Source organism: Seriola aureovittata, chromosome 5, assembly GCF_021018895.1.
Source record: "Seriola aureovittata isolate HTS-2021-v1 ecotype China chromosome 5, ASM2101889v1, whole genome shotgun sequence".
Classification (NCBI taxonomy): Eukaryota; Metazoa; Chordata; class Actinopteri; order Carangiformes; family Carangidae; genus Seriola; species Seriola aureovittata.
Genome location: NC_079368.1, coordinates 17,479,119 through 17,501,089, shown reverse-complemented (window position 1 = coordinate 17,501,089; position 21,971 = coordinate 17,479,119). Strand labels below are relative to the sequence as shown.

At 43.4% G+C, this 21,971-nt stretch overlaps 1 protein-coding gene across 3 annotated transcripts; it reads right to left on the bottom strand.

The window, feature by feature from the left end:
* Window positions 1-139: 139 nt before the first annotated feature.
* prkg2 (protein kinase cGMP-dependent 2) lies at window positions 140-21,043 on the bottom strand. 3 transcript variants are annotated; one of them, XM_056375687.1, is made up of 19 exons: window positions 20,901-21,043; window positions 19,497-20,019; window positions 15,107-15,273; window positions 13,861-13,974; window positions 12,771-12,876; window positions 12,197-12,260; window positions 8,903-8,980; window positions 6,769-6,863; window positions 6,589-6,657; window positions 6,222-6,320; window positions 5,843-5,993; window positions 4,916-5,052; window positions 3,872-3,961; window positions 3,478-3,619; window positions 3,105-3,268; window positions 2,873-2,995; window positions 2,438-2,500; window positions 1,775-1,841; window positions 140-1,616 (listed from the first exon to the last, which is right to left on the bottom strand). In XM_056375687.1, exons 2-19 carry the CDS (start codon window positions 20,009-20,011, stop codon window positions 1,521-1,523), a joined length of 2,340 nt encoding a protein of 779 aa, XP_056231662.1. In that variant the 5' UTR covers window positions 20,012-20,019; window positions 20,901-21,043; the 3' UTR covers window positions 140-1,520. The 3 variants fall into 3 exon arrangements, with proteins under 3 accessions (XP_056231662.1, XP_056231664.1, XP_056231661.1); XM_056375689.1 differs by having other exon boundaries at window positions 19,497-20,157; window positions 20,824-21,036; XM_056375686.1 differs by having other exon boundaries at window positions 19,497-20,157; window positions 20,901-21,036.
* Between the last annotated feature and the right edge of the window lie 928 nt (window positions 21,044-21,971).

Here is a 21,971-nt window from a genome sequence, read left to right as displayed (position 1 = left end):
CCATACAGTCATACTGTACACACACATTCACCAGTCAGTGTATACATACATACATACATACATACATACGTATATATATGTTTGACATTTACAAAATTCACTCACGCAGTTTTAAGGTTTACATAAAGGAACACGTAGCTTGGATTGTATAAATTGTGTATTTTCGATGATTGTGCTTTACAGTACACAGTATATACATAGACACACGGTACACAGTCCACTTCCTGTAAACCTCAAGTGTTTAAAAATGGAAAATACATCTTTTTCTTTTTTTTACCCTAACCCCCTCATAGTAAAACCCTGAAGGTTTTCTGCTCTTCGCTGTCCCTCTCCTCTTCCTCCTCGGTGCCTCAGGCCCGAGCAGAAAACTCACTTTCTGTTTAAGAAGCCGGGAACCGCAGAGTTGCCTCAGCTTCAAAAAGGGTAAATATTTCTCCAGGTCAAGCACCCTGCTGTGGGACGCTCGCACTCAATAAGTGCAGAAGGTGTTTTTGTGTGTGGACTTTGAGCGGCGGAGGGCAACACTGTTGGCTTGATGCTCCTTAACACAAATTAATTTTAATCTTTGGGTATAGCAGTGTGTTGTGGTTAGATTCTTAGCAGCTAAGTAGAATTTCCTCTCTCGAGTGTGTGTTTGTTCTCCCCACAAACACACACACACACACTCACAGCTCAATTCCTCTGCAGCCATAAACAAACTGCAACAAACTCCTTATCTCCAGTCATCTTGAGGACCCGTAGAAAACGGGTTTCTGTAAAAGATGATTATTACGGGTGTGGATGGATTAAAGGGATGTAAAAAACATAATACTGTGACATAAGACACTGATTTACTCCGTCATTGGTAATATGAAGATGAACACACGTGGACACACACACGCTGTAACCTGTCACTTCATCGTCTAATGTTAGACGACAGAGTCTTGACGCTGTGAAGTAGCGCTGGATCATGGGAGTTGTCCTCACCACCATTGCCATCAGCTTCTCCCAGTTAGGAATCCTTCATGGTCAGTCGTGCAGGAGTCATCCGCAGACGTCTCCTCATCTCCGAAACACACGGACCAGGCGATTAAAATCAGTAGAAATACTAAATTAAGCAGTTTCACGTTTTAAAATCAGTGTTTCACTGCACGTGAGCTTCAACGCACAAATAACTGGAGCTGTAGACTGAAACACATCAAGTTCAAACTTCGCCATTGAAAAAGATATCTGTAGGATTTTGAATAGTGGGATTGACTATCTTGTTATAATTTTGGAACTGGTTACGAAGCAGAGCTCGCGGTTCTCGTTACCCAACTCTTCTCACAGGTGCTCCAACCATCCGGGGGGCATAAAAGCAGCAGCAAATAGGGACTTGATCCCTCACCGGCTTCCCATCCAACGACACTGCCAGCTGTGCTCCATTGAGGTGAGTGTTTATCCACTGCACCACACAGGTGACACATTTTCTCACAGGTGCCCATTTAGTTTTTCGGTGTGAGGATGTGAAATCGAAAAAGGAAAAGGTGTAGGAGAAGGTCTTAGAAGTCCATGTCCCAACCAGACAGCTCATCGGGAGGACTGTCCTCATCCGGAGGGTAGCTGTCAAAGTAGCTGTGATCTGTCGGCCCCAGGAGCTGTTGTGGAAAAGAAGACGAGGACGGAGGAAGGGAGAGTTATTTCTTATGATACCTCCTGACTTACTAACTCTAATCCAGGAGTGGAGGAAAATGTGTGTCTATTATTAGTATTAGGACTCGTAGTTTTACAAGTTTGGATAAACATCTTTACTTACTTCTCTTTTCAGTGGAGACGGTAAAGTCCTCGCCTTCAGTCCCTCCCAGTTGAAACCATTAAACCACCTTCAGACACAAACTGACGCGTGAATAAAAACATGTCTGTTCATAAATCTTTATCTTTCTGTTAGAAGAGGAGAAAATCTCAGTTTTTGAGATGCCTCCTCCCGAGGTAGAACAAAGCACCACAGCGATTGTTTGTTCATGTCTGTGATGTGTCTATTTTATGAAATGGATGGTTGTACTTGCAAAAGTAGTTTAATAAGGTCAATAATCACCACAAAATGTAATTTACAATCACTAGAAAACTGTTATCTTCACGTCTGAACTGTCGCGAGTTTGACAAACACATACAAGACAAATGTTTAAAAATCGAAGCGTGTTAACCTTTGTGAACATTCAACACTTTTTTTTCTAGTATCTCCATGAAGGAAAATCATCCTGATAAGACTGTGGCTTTATTATCACGTCCAATAATGTAATAAGTCTTTTGAGTATGTTCTGCAGGCTGCCGCTCTCGTGCAGTGTGCTCGGCGATTATCTAATTGCAGAGGTCATAAACTCGCCGGGCCACATTCATTATGTTCAGATAGCGCCTATTTGCGCGGCTAATTTTTCCCCCCAGTTGAGATCAGCAACAAAATGAGTCAGTTCCTGCTTACCTGTGCTTCTTGATATCAGTTATTCCGTTCTTCAGATTGCCCAGTCGCTCTGAGGGATTTCGCCTGTAAAAGTTCAGCAGAGTGGGAAATGACCACGTTACTGTTTTGACCCAAAGACGTTTGGAGTTGCTTCTTCTGTACTATTGCTTGTTGTGCTTTGGCATTTGAAGACACATCCTCCTACTGATTTAGTTGCATATCTGGCTTTCAACTCAACTTCACACTCAAGAATTTTGACTGAATCATATCGTTAAGACCCATTTCAGGCACAAAGACTGCAAATGTTTGTCTTCTCTACAATTTGTTGGTTCTGTTCCGAGAGATTTGGTGGCTGAGTACGAGTAAAAGTAAACGTGGTGTATTGCAGGATTCATTAGCTACTGGGATTGTCTAGCTTCACTTCTGAGCAATGCTCTGCCCGTGTTGGCGCCGTACCTGCAGAGCTTGCGGATGAGGTCCTCGGGTCTCTTGCCGATCTTCTTGGGAAAGTCCATCTTCTCGATGCCTTTCAAGATCAAAGTGTACGTCATCATCTGGTCGCTCCCTGAGAACGGAGGACTAGTGGAATGGAGACAAAAGAAAAAAAAAGAAGATATTTCACGTACGTCAGCCCGTCAAGGAAGCTTTCAACGCTGCACGAAAGCCTTTGCTGCACAGATGCACTAACCTGCCGGTGAGGAGCTCAAACACCAGGATGCCCAGAGACCAGAAGTCCACACTGAAGTTGTGGCCTTTGTTGAGGATGATCTCCGGGGCCACGTACTCCGGGGTACCGCAGAAGGTCCAGGTCTTTTGGCCACATCTGATCTTCTTGGCAAATCCAAAGTCAACCTGTGAAAGCAGAGCTGATCAGTTAACTCCAAGAAAGTCCACTGTGTAGCATCTGTGACGTCACCCACACCCTAACCATTCGGCCATCAGAAACACCAGAAAAGGAAACCTCTGAATCTTCAGAGCTCCATAATTATCAATTACACAATGCAAATGACTTGACTTACTTACAATTAATCGTAGAACAATTTGAGGAAAAACACCCTCACCAGTTTGATGTATCCCTCAGTGTCCAGCATCAGATTCTCAGGCTTCAGGTCTCTGTAGAGGACGCCTTTGCGATGGAGGTAGTCAAAAGCCTCTGTGACGCAACCCACGCAGAATTTGGCAGCGGGATCATCAAAGCTCCCCCTGCAGACGAGACAGGATTTCAACTTTTTGCTGACGAGAAAGAGCCAGCTGCTTCCGAGAGCATCTGAGAGGCAGGAGAAGTGGTCCTCGTTACACAGATGCACCTGAACCCACTTCCAGACAGCACCTTGATGCAAGACGGAGTAAGTCTGAGGTCCCTCATTAGACGGTAAGCTCACAATTAAAAAATTTTGAAAAAAAGAAATGTAAGTTTTCTCCCAGTGGCGTCGGTTAGCGGTTTGTCTCTCCTACCTGTCTCTGAGCAGACTCCAGATCTCTCCACCCAGACAGGCCTCCAGCAGCATGTACACATACTTGTTATCCTTGAACGTGCGATACAGTCTGGGGTGAGAGAAAGACACAGGAAGTAAAAGATTTGACCTTCATGTAAACATTTATAATCCGCATTTCCGCATTTGTCCTGTTTATTACTCTATATTTGCATTTTTTTGATTGATATTTTCCCTCTTAAAAAAAAAAGACACAACCTAAAATTACAACTTCCTTCTCATAATATTGAGATTTTTTTCTTGTAAAATTATGACTTTCTTTCTGATTTTATCCTCAAAATCATAATTTTATTCTGGTAATTTCAGATTGTTTTTTTCTCCACAATGTGGCCGTGATACTCCTGGATATTACAATGTACTGCAGTGGAATATAATATATCACTGCACAAACAAGCTTAATTTTGGATCTAATGTTTTACTAATTGATCCTTGTGGTGTGATTGACTGTTAAAAGCAACCACAGAGCATGTGCAGATTCAATATCACTCCCACGGAGCAGGTGAGAGATGCTGCACCACGCCGTCGCTCTACACCCTACACCTAATCTTAGATCACCTTACATCAGTCTTGAAAACAGATCAGAAACACAAAGAGATAATAGTTAAAACATATGAAAAAAGGTCAAATAAACACAAAGAGTGTGTGAAGAGGAGGTCGGGGGGGCGGGGGGTGGTGTTCAGTTGTTGTAAAGAATGGTTTTAATATCTGAGTCTGTTCCACGGCATACAGTGAAATCAGATCGTCAGTAATCTCACAGAAGGCAAAGAAAAGCTGCAGCTGCAATATTTCAGAACAAGTAACTAGATTTCCACAGCAGACGTCTCAATATCCCTCTGCCATTCTCCCCCATGGAGAAGTTGTAATCTGCTCCAGCCCTCCACTGTGATCTCATCAAAAACTAATAAGCGCTGCGCTGTTTTCTCAGACTAATGGAGCAGGGTTTCGTCGTCTGGGATAAAAATAAAAAAATTGGAAAAGTGTGCGGCGGATGAGCGGGAGGACGGACTTGACGACGAAAGGCGAACGAGCCTCGGCGAGGATCCTCCTCTCCGAGTGGATGTGCTCCTCCTGCCTGTTGTCCACCACGTGCTTCTTCTTGATGACCTTTAGGGCAAAGGTGATGTCCTTGCCCTTCACCTTCACCTGCAACAACAGAGTGGCATGTCATGAGATAACAACTTTTAAAGAACACATATCATATTTTTTTATTCCACACATTATTCTTCTCTCTTGTCAAAACCTTGTGCCTACACTACCCACAATGCACCTCCACCACTGACTGTTCAGGAGCAGGTTAGCTTTCAGGCCCACTTAACAAAACAGGACGTAAAATGTAGAATGTAAAAATGTAAATAAAAACAAAACAAAACAAGTGGCAATGACTTTTTTTGATTAACTTTATTGGTCCCCGGTACATTAACAACATTGGAAGCCCTGCAGATGAACTAAACTAGCTTACTACTTAGCTAGCTAAAACAGAGCGGTGAGCTAAGATAACTATACAGTATTTTGTATGTTTCTGACAGGAGTGATATGTTTCACACATGGACTGTAAATAAAGATGGAAGTAGCCTCCGTCATCCATAGGTTGACGTCACCCAACGAGGCCACACCCTCAATTGTTCGTAACTTTAAGCCTTAATAAAATTTAAATAGGTGAGTTATATAAAAACGAACAGTTGCAACAAACCGACCAAAAACAGTGTTTTTGCACCAGGCTGTAAACATGTCTATAAGCCAAACTCTAGTGGTCATTAGAGGAACTGCAGCTTTTGTCACTTAAATGTAGTTGCTGCTTTAATTCGAGCAGTTTTAAGAATTTACATGGCTACAAATATTGTCCATGCAAGGACGGACGGATGGATATGATCGATAGAATTGGTTATTTCTAAATGTTATTTATAGAGTAAATAAATAATCTTTCAGGTCTTACCAGTTCTACTCGTCCAAAGCCGCCAACGCCGAGGGTGGCGATGACTTCCAGGTGGTCGAAGGGTCTGGACGGAGGGAACACCGACACCATCTCCTTCAGCTGGATGATGTCAGGAGACAGCGGCTGACTCTGGTGGCGTGACACCGACCTCCTGGGTGGAGACGGTCCAAATGTAAAAAAAAGCAAAAGTGTGTTTTGTTTCTATTCTCATTCTCAAACCTTATTTTCTCCTTCGTCCTAAAAACCTTGATCACCTGCATACGTCATACAAGAGATGCTCAAAGGGTTTGCTCATTGATATTGAGATGGATCATCTAAAGAATCAAACATACCCGACTGGGATTTCGGCTCTCTGTTCATATTTCTGGCCTGAGCCTACCTGGCATGTCTCTTCTTGTCGTCACGATCGAGTGTTGCCACGTAGCCTTGGAGGTACTTCTGCAGCTCATTGAAGGTGCCCACTGTCTGATCAAATGTCCTGGAAAAACAAAAACCGCACGTCAACAATAGAACCACTGGAATGCCAGCTGAAAGGCTTCATAACCCCCACCGACTTTGATCATCCCACTGAGATGAAGGAGGAAGATCACATCATCCTGTGCAGCTGGTGTTGTTACGCAGGATGATCGGACGACGCGCTGGACGCTGTCGTCCTCGTGGCGTTTCCTTCAGAACCATAATTTACAAAACAAAACTCTGCATGAAGAATAGCTCGGTTTTCATTTTCCCACCTGCAGGATACTCACTCTCTGTCGATGACGAGGCACTCCACCCCGTTCTCCTCGGCGACGATGTTCGCTGACCTCACATCATCGCTGGGAGAGAGATGCACATCACACACACACACACACACACATTTTTGCATTTAAAACACACGCAAATACAATCGAGCAGAGTAAAAATGACAATGTATTGGTGGTTTTTACCTTATGAGAGCTTTCTCTCCAAAGTAGTCTCCCTTCTGCAGCGTGTTGATGATCTGCGGCACCTTGTGGGCCTCGGTGCTCTGGGTCACCTTCACCTGCACAACACAGTCAGCTGGAGTCTTAAAGGGCTCTCCGGTTCCTCACCATGCTGTCTCCAGTTCACAGCTGTAGCTTTTTGGTGTGTGCTTACAACTGTCTCCAAGTATTTTATTATATTTTTAAAAAAGTTAAAAATAAAAAAAATCAACATATTCAGTCTGGGTATCATCGGATGATCCATAATTCATTTGTAATTTAAAAACAAAAAATAAAAAAAGTAAATCTGTTATTTGTTTCAAAAACAAAAATGTTTTTGTTGTCAGAATCAAAAAATGAAAAATGTTTTTCGTTTCTGGCAACTCCTTTTTTTATTGTTTTGTTTGAAACCAAGCTTTGTGTCTGAGACCACGTACATACTGCCTTTGCCAAAAATGAGAAATGAACAAATGAATTAGAAAAAAAACAAATTGGCCCATTTTTTAAATTCAGTTTTCTCACTTTTTGTTTGGAAACAAAAAACGAATAGACCATGTGATTTCCTTTTTGGTTGAGAATTAAAAATCAAATAAGATCATGTTAATCAAAATTAAATTAAAAGTTTTGAAACGAAAAAACAGATTTACATTTTCTTTTTCTTTTTTTTAATTACAATTGAAATATGTATTATCCAATAAGACCCCATGCAGTATTGGTAACTGGAACGTGATTGGTTATGGCTGATTAAGTGGCATCTTGGGCTGCAGCCCAGATTTCAACAACAACTCTGCAGCAGCTTTGATGTTGTGAAAGTCTGTCTGTAATTTGTGAGGCTTTAAAAACCAGCGCGCCCGCCACGGTCGAGGTCAGTCGTCCCGCTCGTGGCATCGTCCTGCCGGAGAAAAATGCCACAATGACATCACAGCCATAACGGCCGGGGTGTGTTTTAACTAAGTGTCCCTTTTGACCCCCCGTGACCTCCACTTCCCCTGTTTTTCCTGGTGGCAGCCGCTCTCAAGAGTTTATTCCCTCCCTGGTCAGGGGGGTACGAGAGGGTGGGGTGGGAGGGAGCAGAGAGCCATTTCCTGTATTAACCCCCTTCCTCCCCAACAACATGTGTCTTTCTCTGGTTCGGTTAGCTTGGCGCTGAGGAGCTGCTGTCTCACATCGGCTCATAATGGCATTTTCAAAGTCCCCAGCGGAAAGCTCTGGCCCCCCTCTCCATCTCCCCTCGCTCCCCGGTGTCAGGTTTCTCACATCTCAGACAGACGGGTGGAGTATGAGAGTCTGGGAGTCCCACACCTTCCCAGACTCACAGACAACATATTGTTTTTGTTGGAGTACCAGCTTGTTATTGAGGGAAAACATTTATTTTTGTTTGTATTTTTACTTGTTTTTTTTTTTTTCATAAATTAATAACCTTAAGGAATGATTTCCTACACTGGGGTTGAGGTACACAAAAATGTTGCTTGCAGTTGGACAAACCGGCTGTTTTCATTGCGTTGAGGAGTTTTGTTTACACTCATGTGGAGGTCAAATTGAACAGGACAATCCCAGAGTCCTGCAAGTCCAGCCATTCAAATCCTCGTGCTGACTGATGAGAAAAAGCCTTTCACTGCAAAGACTGAGGCAGCATCCTGATCAGTGCGGGGGGCGTTGTGTAACTGAGGAACCAGAGGATTTATTATTTTGTTGTTGTGAAGACAGGATTACGGCTCGTGTCTCCGGCCCAAATGAGCGCCATTGTTTGCAGATATTGAAAATGCCGTCAGCAGTCTCTGCAGTGCGGCTCATGTCACACACATTTTCATAACAGAGATGTCGACTCTTCCTTGTTCTCTCAGCGGTTTCTACTCACTGAATTGTTCAAGTATCGTTTATTTTAATTAAGAAATCGTCATTTAAAGGCAGTAATACACCCATTAAATAGATGATGAAGGTCATGCCCCATTTAAAAGGTGCTAACCTGAAAAGAAATGAATTCATCTGGATTCAGTGGAGACTATAAACGTCCCACGATGAGTCTGATCTTTGGTTTAGGATCGAAGGTGGAGTCAGTAAAGTTTAGATGATGTTGTTTGTGCTGTTGTTTGTCACCTGTTACAATAAGACACGTTACCTTCCCCTGTGCGATGATGTAGAAGGTGCTGCCCTCCTCTCCCTCCCGGATCACGTACTCTCCCTTGTCATAGTATTCCTAATGGGCAGAAGGGGGGGAGAGAGAAGGGGGAGAGAAGGCGTTGGTTGGTTGGTGGGTGACAACAGTCAGAGCTGAAGCATTATATTGATTTAACCATCGACCCGGCCGCTCTGATTCCTGGTAGCCGGTCCCCCGCGGGACGGGGAGCTGGAGCGCAGCCATCGATGATATTCCCTCATTCACGGCTTCTCAACCTGCTGGTCAGGACGGAGGGTTTTATTAGGGGCTAATGGGATTAATTGCACTAAATTGTTGCCACAGTTACCTGCAGATTAAATATACTTTTCACATGAGTTCTGATTTAATTATACCAGTCAATCAGACATAAGTGGTTTCTATGGCGCTGGTGTAAACTCAGAGTGAGCGGTGCAGAGGTGCAGATCACACTGGAGTTTGTTTCAGTGTTTGGTTCAGTTTTACGAGCGTCATAAAACCGAGCATCACTGCGAGATACTGAACTAAACACAGAGGTACAGTATGTTCCCTCTGGTTGAGAGGCAGATTCTCTCTCTCTCTCTCTCTCCCTCTCTCCACACCGACCCTAACGCACCGTCCCAACCACAGCACTAAAGCCGGGGCTGCTGAGTCAGCGAGCTGCCAGATCACCTTCCATTTTTAAAGCTTTTAGGTGAAGAAGCGGAAGTGAGAAAGAATGAAGGTGACCAGGACAGTGAAGCGTTGTCTGGGACGGATGCCAAATCCCCCCGCAGCTGAGACAGCCGCTCATGGCCGTAATCCGTTGGACTATAGAGGACGGCGGTGAAAAGTGAACAAACAAATCAGAGCAACCACGCATAAACATTCCCTGGTGTTTACTGTCAAAACTCTTGACACAAGTGGCATTTTCCTTGAGTGTCCGAGCTTGTTTACGCTTCAGGAGACGCCAGTTTAACACCTGTCTGTGACGGCGGAGACAACACGCCAAGGTTGTGTTTATAAAGACTTTCTGGATGATACAGTGGCCGTGGCGGGGAGCGACAGCGTCTGAATGGAGTCTCAGGTTTGTTAAACCGGGCTGCTGAGCTCCAGTCCAACGTTTATCTTCTCAGGAAAGAACGAGGACATTCTCACAAGAGGACCGGCCGCCCCCCCAGTGTCTCCAGCAGCCTCCCCAGTTGGACCGGTTGTCCTGTGCAGCTCCCCTTGAAAGCATCGTGCTGCCTTCAAGGAGCTGTTAGAATATATCATTTTTGACATGAGCACGCATGAAAGATTTAAGAAGAGGTAAAAATGTGCCATTAACAGTTTTCACTTTCAGAGAAATGATGCTCATGGACAAAAAGCAAAGAAAATATGTGACTTTTTTAAGTTGTACTTTCAAATTTTATACATATGAACAACATATATGTTACATGGTCCATTTTGCATTTATATTATCAAATCTGGAGTCTTCCGAGCTAAGAAATACTCCCGCACATAAACTCCCTTTTTAAATTAACAAGATATATCATGTTAATTAACGTGATTTAGAGGCGCTGGTAAGAGGAGTTTTTCACTATTGAGCTACTACTATAGACCCAGGCTAGCTGTTTCCACCTGTTTCCAGTCCTTGTGCTAAGCTAAGTTAGCCAGCTGCTGGATACAGCTTTGAAATGAGAAGGCAGCTCTTACAGTTGCACTATAATGACTGTTCTTGATAAGTAGCAAACACAGAAGAAGTGTGATGTTGTTTACCGACACAAGAAGGCCATAATATTATATCATATTTTTTATAATTATTGCAATAATAGATTTATTCATTATAAAAAAAAACATCTGACACGTAAAATACAACAATATAATAATAATTGATTATATAATATTGTATATGACGTCACATCTAATTGTTGACATCAGAAACAGTTAAAGGGTGAGTTCACTGTTTTTTTAAATGTGTCTACAGCAGAGAGTCAGGTGCCCACGTGTGCACTGACGCAGGTCGTACTGGTGATTTAGAGATCCCTCTCTTCCAACGTAAGTTTCCAGGAGACAAAAACCACAGTCTTCTGTATAAAAACACATTCCTACGTTAATCTGAGGCTCCGGCAGCAGCAGTCAGTCTTTGTGTGTCTTTGTTCTCAGTGAACAAACACATTCAAACACGCACGAGAAAAGGAAAAACAGCCTTGGAGCCACATCGATATGTATAATATCAGTCCGCGAAAAACGTGCTGTATTAATTGTGTCGCACCGTTTCCTCTATTCTCAGCTACAACCCGCGTGATGCGATTACAATAGATGGATAACATCGACCGGCAGCACTGACTGAAAGTACCATTAATGTCTTTATTCAGGTTACTCTTTTAATTCTTACTCTATTTTTACGTTTTCACTTTCAACAGGGTTTTTTTGTTTTTTTGTTGGCTATTGAAACTTTCCAGTTTTTAAAATCCAATCTGCAGATCAGACTGACACCCCACACGCGCGCACACACACACATGCAAAACACACCAAATTCCATTCCCCCACTGTTTGACAAGAAGCTTCAATATCATCTGGCGAGTTTTCGGCGAACATCTGCACCACTATTAGGTTACAGCCCCCCCCCCCCCCCCCCCCCCCCCCCCCCACACACACACACACACACACACACACACACACACACCCACCCCACACCCCCTCACACACCCCCCGACACGCAACAGAATCAGCTCCATCAGAAACGACTGAATGAAGGAGCGCGGGGCAGCGGGAGGACGAGCAGCGATCGCAGGGAAACTGTCCCTGAGAAGTTTTTCATTGTGAAAAGATGGAGGAGAAGCGAACTGAGCCATTCTCCCGCCGTGTCTCAACACACACACACACACACACACACACACACACAGACACACACACACACACACACACACATTCACTTTTACACACTCACCAAACCAAAAGCCTGTCACCCGCACATCTTTTAGAAATCACTCGTCCCCCCCACCCCCCATTTGAATAAACACCTTCTGGGGCCTTGGTCAAATAATTATGGTAACAATATACAGCGGCCGGCGATGACAGGAATAACATCGGCTCTGTTCATCAACAAGTTAATTTGTGAGGTCTCGCCAACTGGAGGTAGAGAGAATATGCTGACACGCAGTAATGGTATATGGCCAAATGGTAATGATATTTTGACAGCAGCTATCTGCAACGCTGGGGCTCCCAGGAGCTGCCAGACGGGTTGTGCAACACAATGAAAAGTCAAAATTGTCCCGCCGGTGGAATTACACTGAGTTTGACAGAATAACTTACCACCTCCAGGCAGTCCACTATTTTGCTTAGCTTGTCCTCTGGTAGATTAGCCAAGAGTGAAACGCTGACAGGAAAGACAAAACACACATGATGAACATTCATCTCTGTATCTGCGAATATAGCCGTGATGCCAGGGACATTTTAGGCAGAACTTGATTGTCTGTGTCAAAGAAATCAGGTAATGCAGCAGTTTCAAAACACTGTAATTGACCAAATTGTTTCTTTAGTTAAAATTATATAATCAAAACAATACATATTAACAATGATTTTATACAGTTTGGAGCCACAATTCAGAGTCCGTACAGGACTATTTTCACAATCCTGTTCCTGCTGCCCAACGGCAACTTTTAGCTTCTTTAGTTCATTGTTTTTGTTCTAAGCCGACAATGTCACAGCAGACCATCAGTAGATGCTACAATTTACAGATCTCCCCTAAATGCCTCACATGCAGACTATTGGTAGATGGTATAATTTACAGATGTCCCCTAAACGTCTCATGTGCAGTTCCATCTGTAGATGCTAGCTACAGCACATCATCTCATGCTAGCTTTTTCGGCTACAGCGTGATGCTAACCTGCGGAGGAAGTTGCGGTGCTGGTCGTGTCGCGTCTCAGCCGTCCTCCTCATGATGTTCTGAAACACCTCCCGGTCCAAAGCCCACGTCCGCACTTTGTTGACCGCTGTAAAAGCAACAACACGTCCATCAGAGAGTCTGTTGACCTTTGCCCCTGATTAGCAGATACTAAGTGTCTGAGAAAATGTTGGGCACTGATAACCACGAAGGAACAGAAAAGAAGAAACAACAAAGATTTTCTTTACTCTTCCCTTATCTTCTGTGTTTAATTAAACCCCTCCAGCACCGCAAAGACAGAACGTACTCTTTTGTTATTTTGGACAAAGGAGAAAAACACTGTAATCTGTCCTGCGTCCTGGTGATGAGTCACGTCAAATACAGAAACTACAGGACGAGGTGGCTGTGAAAGTTTGACACAAACCAGTAGCAAAAGAACGACTTCCCCTTTATCCACTTCATGTGTTATCATGTGAAACCCACCCAGAGAGACTTGTCAAACTGTCGAGGTGTTTCCAGTTCACCCTTAATATGGAGGTCATCTCGGTGTGTGCCCCCCCCCACCACCACCACCAAAGGGCTCACCAGTCAACTACTTGGTTAAATATACAAACCTGGACAGAGAGCACTCGCACAGCACATGGTATGTGCTTTCCAAACGCCAAGGAGGTGAAAACCAATCAGAATGCAAAGCTGTGGATATCAAGCAAAGCCTTTGTCAACACACCCGTGCAAAAGCACTGTTTACTTCGGTCTAATGACCCGATCTGATTCTCCCGCTCTCATTATCCGGCGAATCCTCGGGTTTAAGAAGTCGCTGCAGCTCCGATGAAGGTCAGGGAGGTGTCGGATTACAGACGGAAGAAGATGGTTGAGGGAACTGGACGGGATGGGAAACTCTCCGCACCAGTCACAGAGGTTTTCCTAAAAGCCGGCCCCGACCCTATTGTGAACGCAGCTCATACCACTGAGGACGTGACCTCGTGGCGAACAGAGTGAGCGAAGAAATATATAATAATATTGATCACGTCCGCCACAGGGTCACGGATTCGATCCCTACGGAAGACAACTTGAGTTGTGTTGTTTGTGTTACCTCGCACCGATGCCGTCCGCGTGCAGTTGTACAGGATCGCTAATTCCCCAAAAGTGGTCCACACCGTTATCGACGTGAGTAGTTTGTTGTGTTGAAACACGTCCAGCTTCCCGTCTGTAAATATGAAACAGGGACAATCAGTGGTTTCTTTTAAAAGCCACATTTAGGACACAGACTAAAAAAAAAGACACAGGAGACGGACACGTGCTTCAATGTCATTCAGTTCATTTAAGACCGGACAATAGGCTGCTCATTCATCAGTAAATTCCTCTTGTGCTTTTTCATGATTTCACCAGCAGGTAGATGAAGCCTGTAAAAACACCTGCAAACAAGCAGCTGTATGAAACCCTGTACAGCAGAAACAGACCTGCAGCTTTTATTCACAGCATTTCCTGTAGTTTTACAGTTTAAAAGCCTCTTTACTGAATAATACTGAATAATACTGAATAATACTGCTAAAATGTAAAATACAATCTTCGCCTCTGGATCTTATATCTGTTGAAAATGTTAAGGGCATCTTAAAGACATGTGGTTGTTTTTCCTGAGAGGCCATTCAGCTCAAATTACTCTCGTCTCGTACATGTGGTATGATGTTTCATGCTGTATGTGTTTGTATGGTTGCTATCTTGGCCAGTTCTCTCTTATAAAAAAATTATTTTTCTAATCTCAATGGTAAAATAAAGGGGAAAAAAATCATGTTTTTACACAGTAAATGAGCCAGGAGAAGACACCCAGGTGAAATCAAGTGTTTGCACATGTGTTAAATGTTTCTGCAAACGAAATTGTTATTTGAAAAGTAAAGAGAATGACGTTTAACGAACCCAGGTGTCATTAAAAGTTAAGTGAATGCATCTGGAGTGGAGAGATACTAACTCCAGAAATACAGGAAGTAAAATGTGCTGAGATCATTTCCCAGGATTTTTACATGATGTGCTTCTTTTGGCCTTCGAGAGGAGGCGTGGCCAATGGAGAGCCAGCAGGCCAAACAAGACTCCGCCCACTCATTAATACCTCCAGTAGAAGTGAAATCACTGCAGCTGCAGACCGTTCGCGTCACCCTGTTGCTTCTGCCTCTCATTGGACGGTGTGTGTCATGTGACATTTACAGAGTGTGTGTGTGTGTGTGTGTGTGTGTGTGTGTGTGTGTGTGTGTGTGAGACAGGTGTAATCATCAGTAGTCTGAGGTGTGTAGCTGCTGCTAAGTTCTTCCTAAATTTGATGAATGATCAAACAGGACTGCACCCACCTGCCAGGACGAACAGATGGTTCCCCGGCTCTCCCTGCTTGATGACGTACTCTCCCAGCTGGTAGGTGCACTCGTACATGCACTCCACCATGTCTTTGATCTGCTGCAGCTCCAGCCTCTTCAGGTACTGGTTCTTGTTCAGGGCGTCGGTCAGCAGCTTCTTCACACTGTCAACACACACCAAGACACCAGGAGTGAGTTAGACATCTGTTGTAATGTTTGTTATTGAGTGTTGCAGCTTTAGGATTGAGGATCAGGATCAGGTTCGATTCCACCAGCTCCTCCGGTCCACATATTGAAGTGTCCTCGGGCGAGACACTGAACCCCAGAATGCCCCTGAGTGCGAGCGCCTGAGAAAGTGCTGTGCGAGTGCCCTACGCTGTATCTGTGCGTGTGAATGCAGCCTGTAACGTGAAGCGCTTTCTGCAGTCAATAAAACTAGAAAAAGTGCTGTATAAGTGCCGCGGATGAACTCATGTGGCATCACACAAGGACGTGCAGGAAGTGCCTCTTTATTTATGAAGCTTTTGGTTTGTTTAGCATGTTTTTCTCAGGGAGGTGATCAAAGAATCTGAAGACGGAAACTAAAACTACAGACATTACAGGCTGAAGTGAAGGTGACTCAGTACATTTATATATTTTTTCATAATTTTGCTTTTTATTCTGACAGACAAGATGACAGAGAGAGAGAAAGAGAGAGAGACTCTACACATCTGACAGCAAAGTAAATATAGTTTCTTTCTTTCTTTCTTTTTTCTTTGCTTCCTCTTTTAATTCCTCCTTCCCTTCCTTCTATCCTTCACACACTTCTTTAACAAATCTGAAAACATCTGAAAAGATCCTCTAAACTAAACACTGGATGAAAACGGTCTTGGATGTGCTTTACTTATATTCCTCATGGCAGTCCATAACATCTAATAATGAAACATCTAAAAGCAAAAGTCTCATCAGATGAACTGAGGGGCGTCAGTGATCTGATTTGAAAAGGTTTGAGCGCCACTGACTTGTAGAACTACATGAAGTTTTCTGAGGTAGATGTTTATATCGGGGCTGTGATAGTATTTTTCCATCGTGGTTCTGATAGTTTTCCTTAAATAAACTATCGTAATACTGTTTAATATTTCTGTGTGGTTCGATCCTGAGCCACCAGGACGCCCACATCCACATTACTCACTGTGTTTTTCTGTGTTAAATATTTTCTCCCCTGTGAAACGATGCCCTGTTTGCCGCCTCTGGTCTCCCTCCAACAATGAATCACGTAAATAAAAAATAAAAAAATGGTGAAAACATAAAATCATCATGAGCTGTCAGAGTTCACCGTTGTGCATTTGAACAGCTGTGGTCGAGGGGCCCGTCAGAAGAAGACATCACTTCCTTTGGGGAGTTGTAAACCGAAAAGGTTAAGAGCCCCGGCTGAACGCTAACTGTAGATCATGAGGGCGAGCGGCGCAGGTGGTGGGTGGTCTGTTTATCCACCTTATCGTGTGTAATAAATTATCACTTTGGGCTTTATGAAAAATGAGAGCAGATGACATCCAGCTCTTTATTTTTCAGCCCGCGTCCTCCCCTCCCACCTACAGCCGTGTCGTTACTCCGTCTGCAGCGAGTTGCACTGAAGACGAGTCTTCTTCAAAGGGCCGGTCTGCAGGAGAGTCTCAGGCTGCCTCATTTCCATCAGTTCGGGTTATATAATCCATCCTGGGCTTATTAGCGACACATGTTTTAAACATGAGGATTAGATTGAGGGAGGGAGACTCGGCATGCTCACATTTTATTCACTGCAGCGCTGTGTTCATGTCCTACCACCAGAACAACAACTTGGCTTTCATGTTGGAAAATACAACAACACGTCCTGCTCTCGTTAAATAACACTCTGTGTTGTTTCTTGTCAGACTGAGCTCGTGTGCGCTTTAAATTATGTCACACGACAAGAGGTCGTATATTAAAGGTCCTTAAGCTGGATTTGATCCTAATAATTCTCTCTATACCCCGTCACATCGCTGAAAACAAACATAAAAACATGACTCTTTTTTCTTCTTTTATTTTTTGCCAGGTTTTGTTTCAGTGACGAATCGGCTCAGCGCTCGTTGTGTTTGCTCTCATTTAAGCTGCAAGAGAACAAAAGTGGCTGAATGCCACATCAGAGGAGAGGGGACGTGGGCGGCATGTGTTGACGCTCTGCAGAGTGTTAATAGGTGAGGTCCGCTGGTCGTTACTGATCCCACAGAGATTTTGTCTGTGACAGTTGAATCTGACCTAAAGCAGCGCGGACGCAAAGAATAGAGGTTGTTAAGTTTCCTTCAGGGAAAGCGTGTAGATAACAGTGACTTGACTCGTAATGACAGTGAGTTCAGATGTCTTTTAGGATGGATTTTAAAATCCTCCTACTTGTCTATAAAGCACTAAATGGTCCGAATACGTCTCCGATCTCCCTGTGCAATACGAAGCATCCAGAATCTCTCTGCCACTCACCTGTGAGACAAGCTTCCTGAACACCTGAGATCACCGGAAACTGTCGGCTCATTCAAATCAGGGATGAAAACATCACTGTTTGCTGCAGCTTTTATCAGTGCGGCACTTGTCCTAAGTTTCTTTCATGATTTTATGACGTCTTGATGAGACTTATTTAAATATTTTTATCGATTCAAACTAGTTTTGTTGTTTTTAAATACTGTTTTAATGTCATCTGAATGATCTGATGACTTGCTTTATTTCTGAATGGTGCTATATATAAAAAAAAATGTGCCTTCACGTTACTTGGATTTACTCAGAACCTTTTCTGAACATGATGACCACATGTGACCAGATGTTATGTATATAGAGATGCACCTCTGTACCTTCTCTAGCTCCTCTCCTCTTTAACGAATTGGAAAGCACGTGTGACTTAAATGAAATGAAATGGGCTGGAAATTCTTTTTAAAAAAGTGCAGTGTATCTGGAGATTTGTTAAAAATGTGCCACTCAACTTTACAAATATCTTTCAGCTCTCTCGTCTTAACCAGCAGCTGTTTCTGGTTTCTTTTATGCAGCACATCAGTCATGTGACTGACCAAAAGTCACCATAAATACCAGGTATATAAAACAATCTAAAAACGTGCAAGATTTTGTTGCACATGTTTAATTCAGAGTCGGGTGAGGCAGGATCTGCTGCAGGTCTCAGCATCCAACACACACCGGGCAGATCAGTGACGTGTGTGTCTGCTCAGCGCCACTAGGGGGCGCACTGTACACATGCTTTATGTAACATCTTCTGAGGCAGGTGAAATATTTGCTTCTTCAATGTGTACTTGTTATTATAATTTATAATTTGTACAGATACTGAGCATGTTATCTTAATTTAAATGATCCTCAGTGTCTTTTCTTTTTTCTTTTTCTTTTTTTCTTTTTTCTTATGAGGCATGAAGCCTTGTCGTGCCCATGAGGCAGCATTTTGAGATCAACTTACTCCCTTAATTTGATATACTCTACTTCCTGTAGGGGTGGGGCTTACAGTGACACAGAGGTGGTAGCATAGATCAATGAAAATGCAGGAGAAATTACATTTTATTGGATGGGAAGGGTTGAGCTCCTGTTTAACTGGAAATACATTTAGATTCACGTCTTTTTATATTTGCTGCTGCAAAGACAGTGCTGTGTGAATAAGGCTCCATTGTTACAGTCCTAATCTGAAAAGGCTGTTTTCTTTTTGTTTGTTTGATGAAAGTAGCAAACCTGTATCTTTATGGCCAAAAGTATGTGGACACCCAAAGATTACACCTAATATGAGGTTTTTCAACATGTTATTCCAAACCCATGGACATTAATATGTTGCTACAGCAGCCTCCACTCTTCTGGTTTCAGCTTTTGCTGAACCTGGATGCGGGGATTTGCTCCACAAGGGCGTTAGTGAGGTCCAGTCTCGTTCTTCCACAACAAACTGGAAAACCATTTCTTTATGGAGCTTTGTGCACCTTTATGCATCATTACTTTATAACAGAAATTGGCCAAAATGTTGCTACAAAGTCAGGTAATAACATCTACAATATACTGTATACTGATGCATGAAGACTTCCCTTTATTGGAGCTATTAGAGCTAGGCACTCATTTGTGGGGTTGTCCACATACTTCTGGCTATATATCATGAAGATATAGATTAACCTTGGATTAGCTGAAAAATCTTGCAACAGATTTTTTAATTTTTTTGTCATTAACACTAAAATCTTCCTGGCCACCTTCCATCCACCACACACTCCCTTTGCTGCTTGCATTTTTTAAAGCTCATCCACCGAGCTGAGATGGACTGAGCCTGAGGGTATCACGAACCCTACACCGCCTGCTGTCTGGTTCCTCTTTCCTCAGCTTGTGTTTTGAGACTTTCCTAAAATAAAAATAAAAAAGACAGACATCTCACCTCGCGTCCTTCGGTACCCGGGCGTTTTCGAAGGAGAACTTGGGCAGGCTGCTGGAGTCGTAGGTCCTGGATGTGGGTTCGGCCGACACCCCGGCCTTGGCGCCTTTCCTTCTGTTGAGGGTTTCCTTGATGCGGACGCTGAGGTTAGGGCTGCTCTTCCCGCTGGTTTTGATGGAGGGAGGCCGTGATGCAGAAGCTGCGGTCTGGTTCTTCATCACGTCCTGCAGCTTGCTGAGCTGGATGCACTTGTTCTGCATCTCCTCGCTCAGCTCGGCCAGAGCTCGCGTCTGTTTGACCAGCTGCTCCTGGAGACCTTTAATCTGCTGCTCTTTGCTGCACAGCTCCTCATCCTTCCTCTTGCCCTCTCGCTCCAGCTCCTCCACCCGGGCCCTCAGGGAGTCCAGGGACGAGTTTTTGTACCCACCACCGTGATCTTTGTGGGCTCGGCCGTTAGAGGAAGCACTGGAGCCGTCAGTGTGTTTGTAACGCTTTGATTTCATTGAACCGTTCCCCATGTTATCACCTGAGGAGTCGAGAGATTGAAGGTCAATATTTGCTGAAATGATTGAGGAACTTATCAAAGAGGAGCGAGCGTCTCCAACAGCACAGTTACATTCAGCAGGAAAAGGTCCATGCGGGGTTTGAAAGGAAAGAGCTGATGCTGCGAGGAGAGAAAACAGAAGAAAGAGAGAGAGAGAGGAGAGAGGGAGCGAATCAGTATATAATGGTCAGTGACTGTCTTCATTTATTATTCAGAAGGCAGGAAGTATTGCATTACATCAACAGTCACTCCCTATCTGCTCTGATGATATCAGTGACGGAAATGCTGATCAGGAAGCTTATAAAGAAAAAAAAAGATCCATTCAAGATTCATCCAAATAAGAAGAAAATAACTAATAACTATAACAAAACAAGTGCATCTTTACATCATGTTTCTCTGGACATAGTAAGAGTGAACATGGGAGGAAATGTCAGAGAACAATCCTGTTGTTGTTGTGTGGGGACTGTCGCCCACTCATACATACAGTAGACTTCATTCATCACATTCCTGCTCGGATTACAGTGAGTGGATGCCAGATCAGACTATTCTCCAACACTTTATTCTGAAAATCAAAATCATTTATAGACCTGTTTACACAGTTAACTGCAGTTCCCCCTGTTGTTTCGGTGCCTCCCTGAAACGTTTCCAGCAACAGATTTACAGACAAACTGCTGAGGACGTTTCATATGATACAAATATTACAGACGTTTATTTTAGTGTGAATGTAAATAAAAACTAATTCCAGTTTGTTCACTCATTGACACGTTTCCTAAGATTATCGTGCACCTGCAACTCGCGATGCCTCCTCGTCGCTCCTCCCGACATGAATCCGTGTGTAGTTCAGAGTAAATCTCGGTGCTCACCTGATGCAGTCTTCAGACGAGCTGTGAAGAAGAAGAGGTGATCTGTTCGCACATTTGAGCATCAGTAAAGAGACGGTCCCTCTGCAGCACTCGTCGCATCCTCTCCCGTCCCCCTCTCTCTCTCTCTCTCTCTCTCTCTCTCTCTCTCTCTCTCTCTCTCTCTCTCTCTCTCTCTCTAGCTCTCTCGCGCTCCCTCCTCTCCTCCTAGGCTGCGCGCGCTCTCGCGTTGCGCGCTGACCGGGTCTGATTGGCAGGTCAGGTGTGAGCGACGTAGACACAGATTTATTCACGTGTCAGAGTGATATCACCTCAAAAAACCTTTTTCTTTTTTGTATCGATGAGACTAAAATTAGTTTGGGTTTCTGATCCAAACAAACTTTTAATATTTTTGCAATAAAAATATAAATTAACATTTTATTTAAGGAGAAAAGCCTCATTAAAGGTCCCATATTTCGTAAAATGTTGATTATAAATGTTTGATTATAGCTCAGGTCTAGGTTCTATATTAATACTGTGAAATTATCAAAGCCTGTATTCAGAAACTGAGCCTTAAAACCAGCCATCAGGACTTCCTGTAACTTGGACCACCTGGACCCACCATGCAACCGTGCAGGATTTGGTTTCTCTGCGTGTTATACCTGAAATCTGCTGTATTTTTGGATCACTCAGAAAACAGTCAGCCAATCACAGGAGAGGCTCAGAGTCTCCTCTCTTCTGATTGGCTCATCGACCTGTTGATAGAGCTCCAGAGAGAAGCCTGAGAGAGGAGATGTGAAACTACATTGAGATGATTTTTGGTTCTTAAAACCACAAATATATCTTCTTATGGATAAACACTTCAAATAAAGTCGAAAATATGGTACCTTTTTAAGATAAGATATATCATATGATTTTCAAGCCTGTCCTGACCAAGATAGGTAATATGAAAACACAAAATATTCCACAAAATTAGCATTAAACTGAAATAGAATGATCAAATCATAACATTTCTAATACAGTCATGTAAAAGATTTAATTAAAAGAAAAACAACAAGCTAAAGTGCACATTGAAAACAAAACAAAAAAGTAATT

Excerpts from the sequence above, each read along its gene's own strand:
- prkg2 (XM_056375687.1), bottom strand. The coding sequence starts at position 20,011 with ATGGGGAACGGTTCAATGAAATCAAAGCGTTACAAACACACTGACGGC. Across the intron at positions 6,864-8,902 it reads ACATCATCGCACAGGGGAAG|GTGAAGGTGACCCAGAGCAC; the intron begins GTAACGTGTCTT and ends TGTGTTGTGCAG. Across the intron at positions 6,321-6,588 it reads TGCCTCGTCATCGACAGAGA|GACATTTGATCAGACAGTGG; the intron begins GTGAGTATCCTG and ends TTGTTTTTCCAG.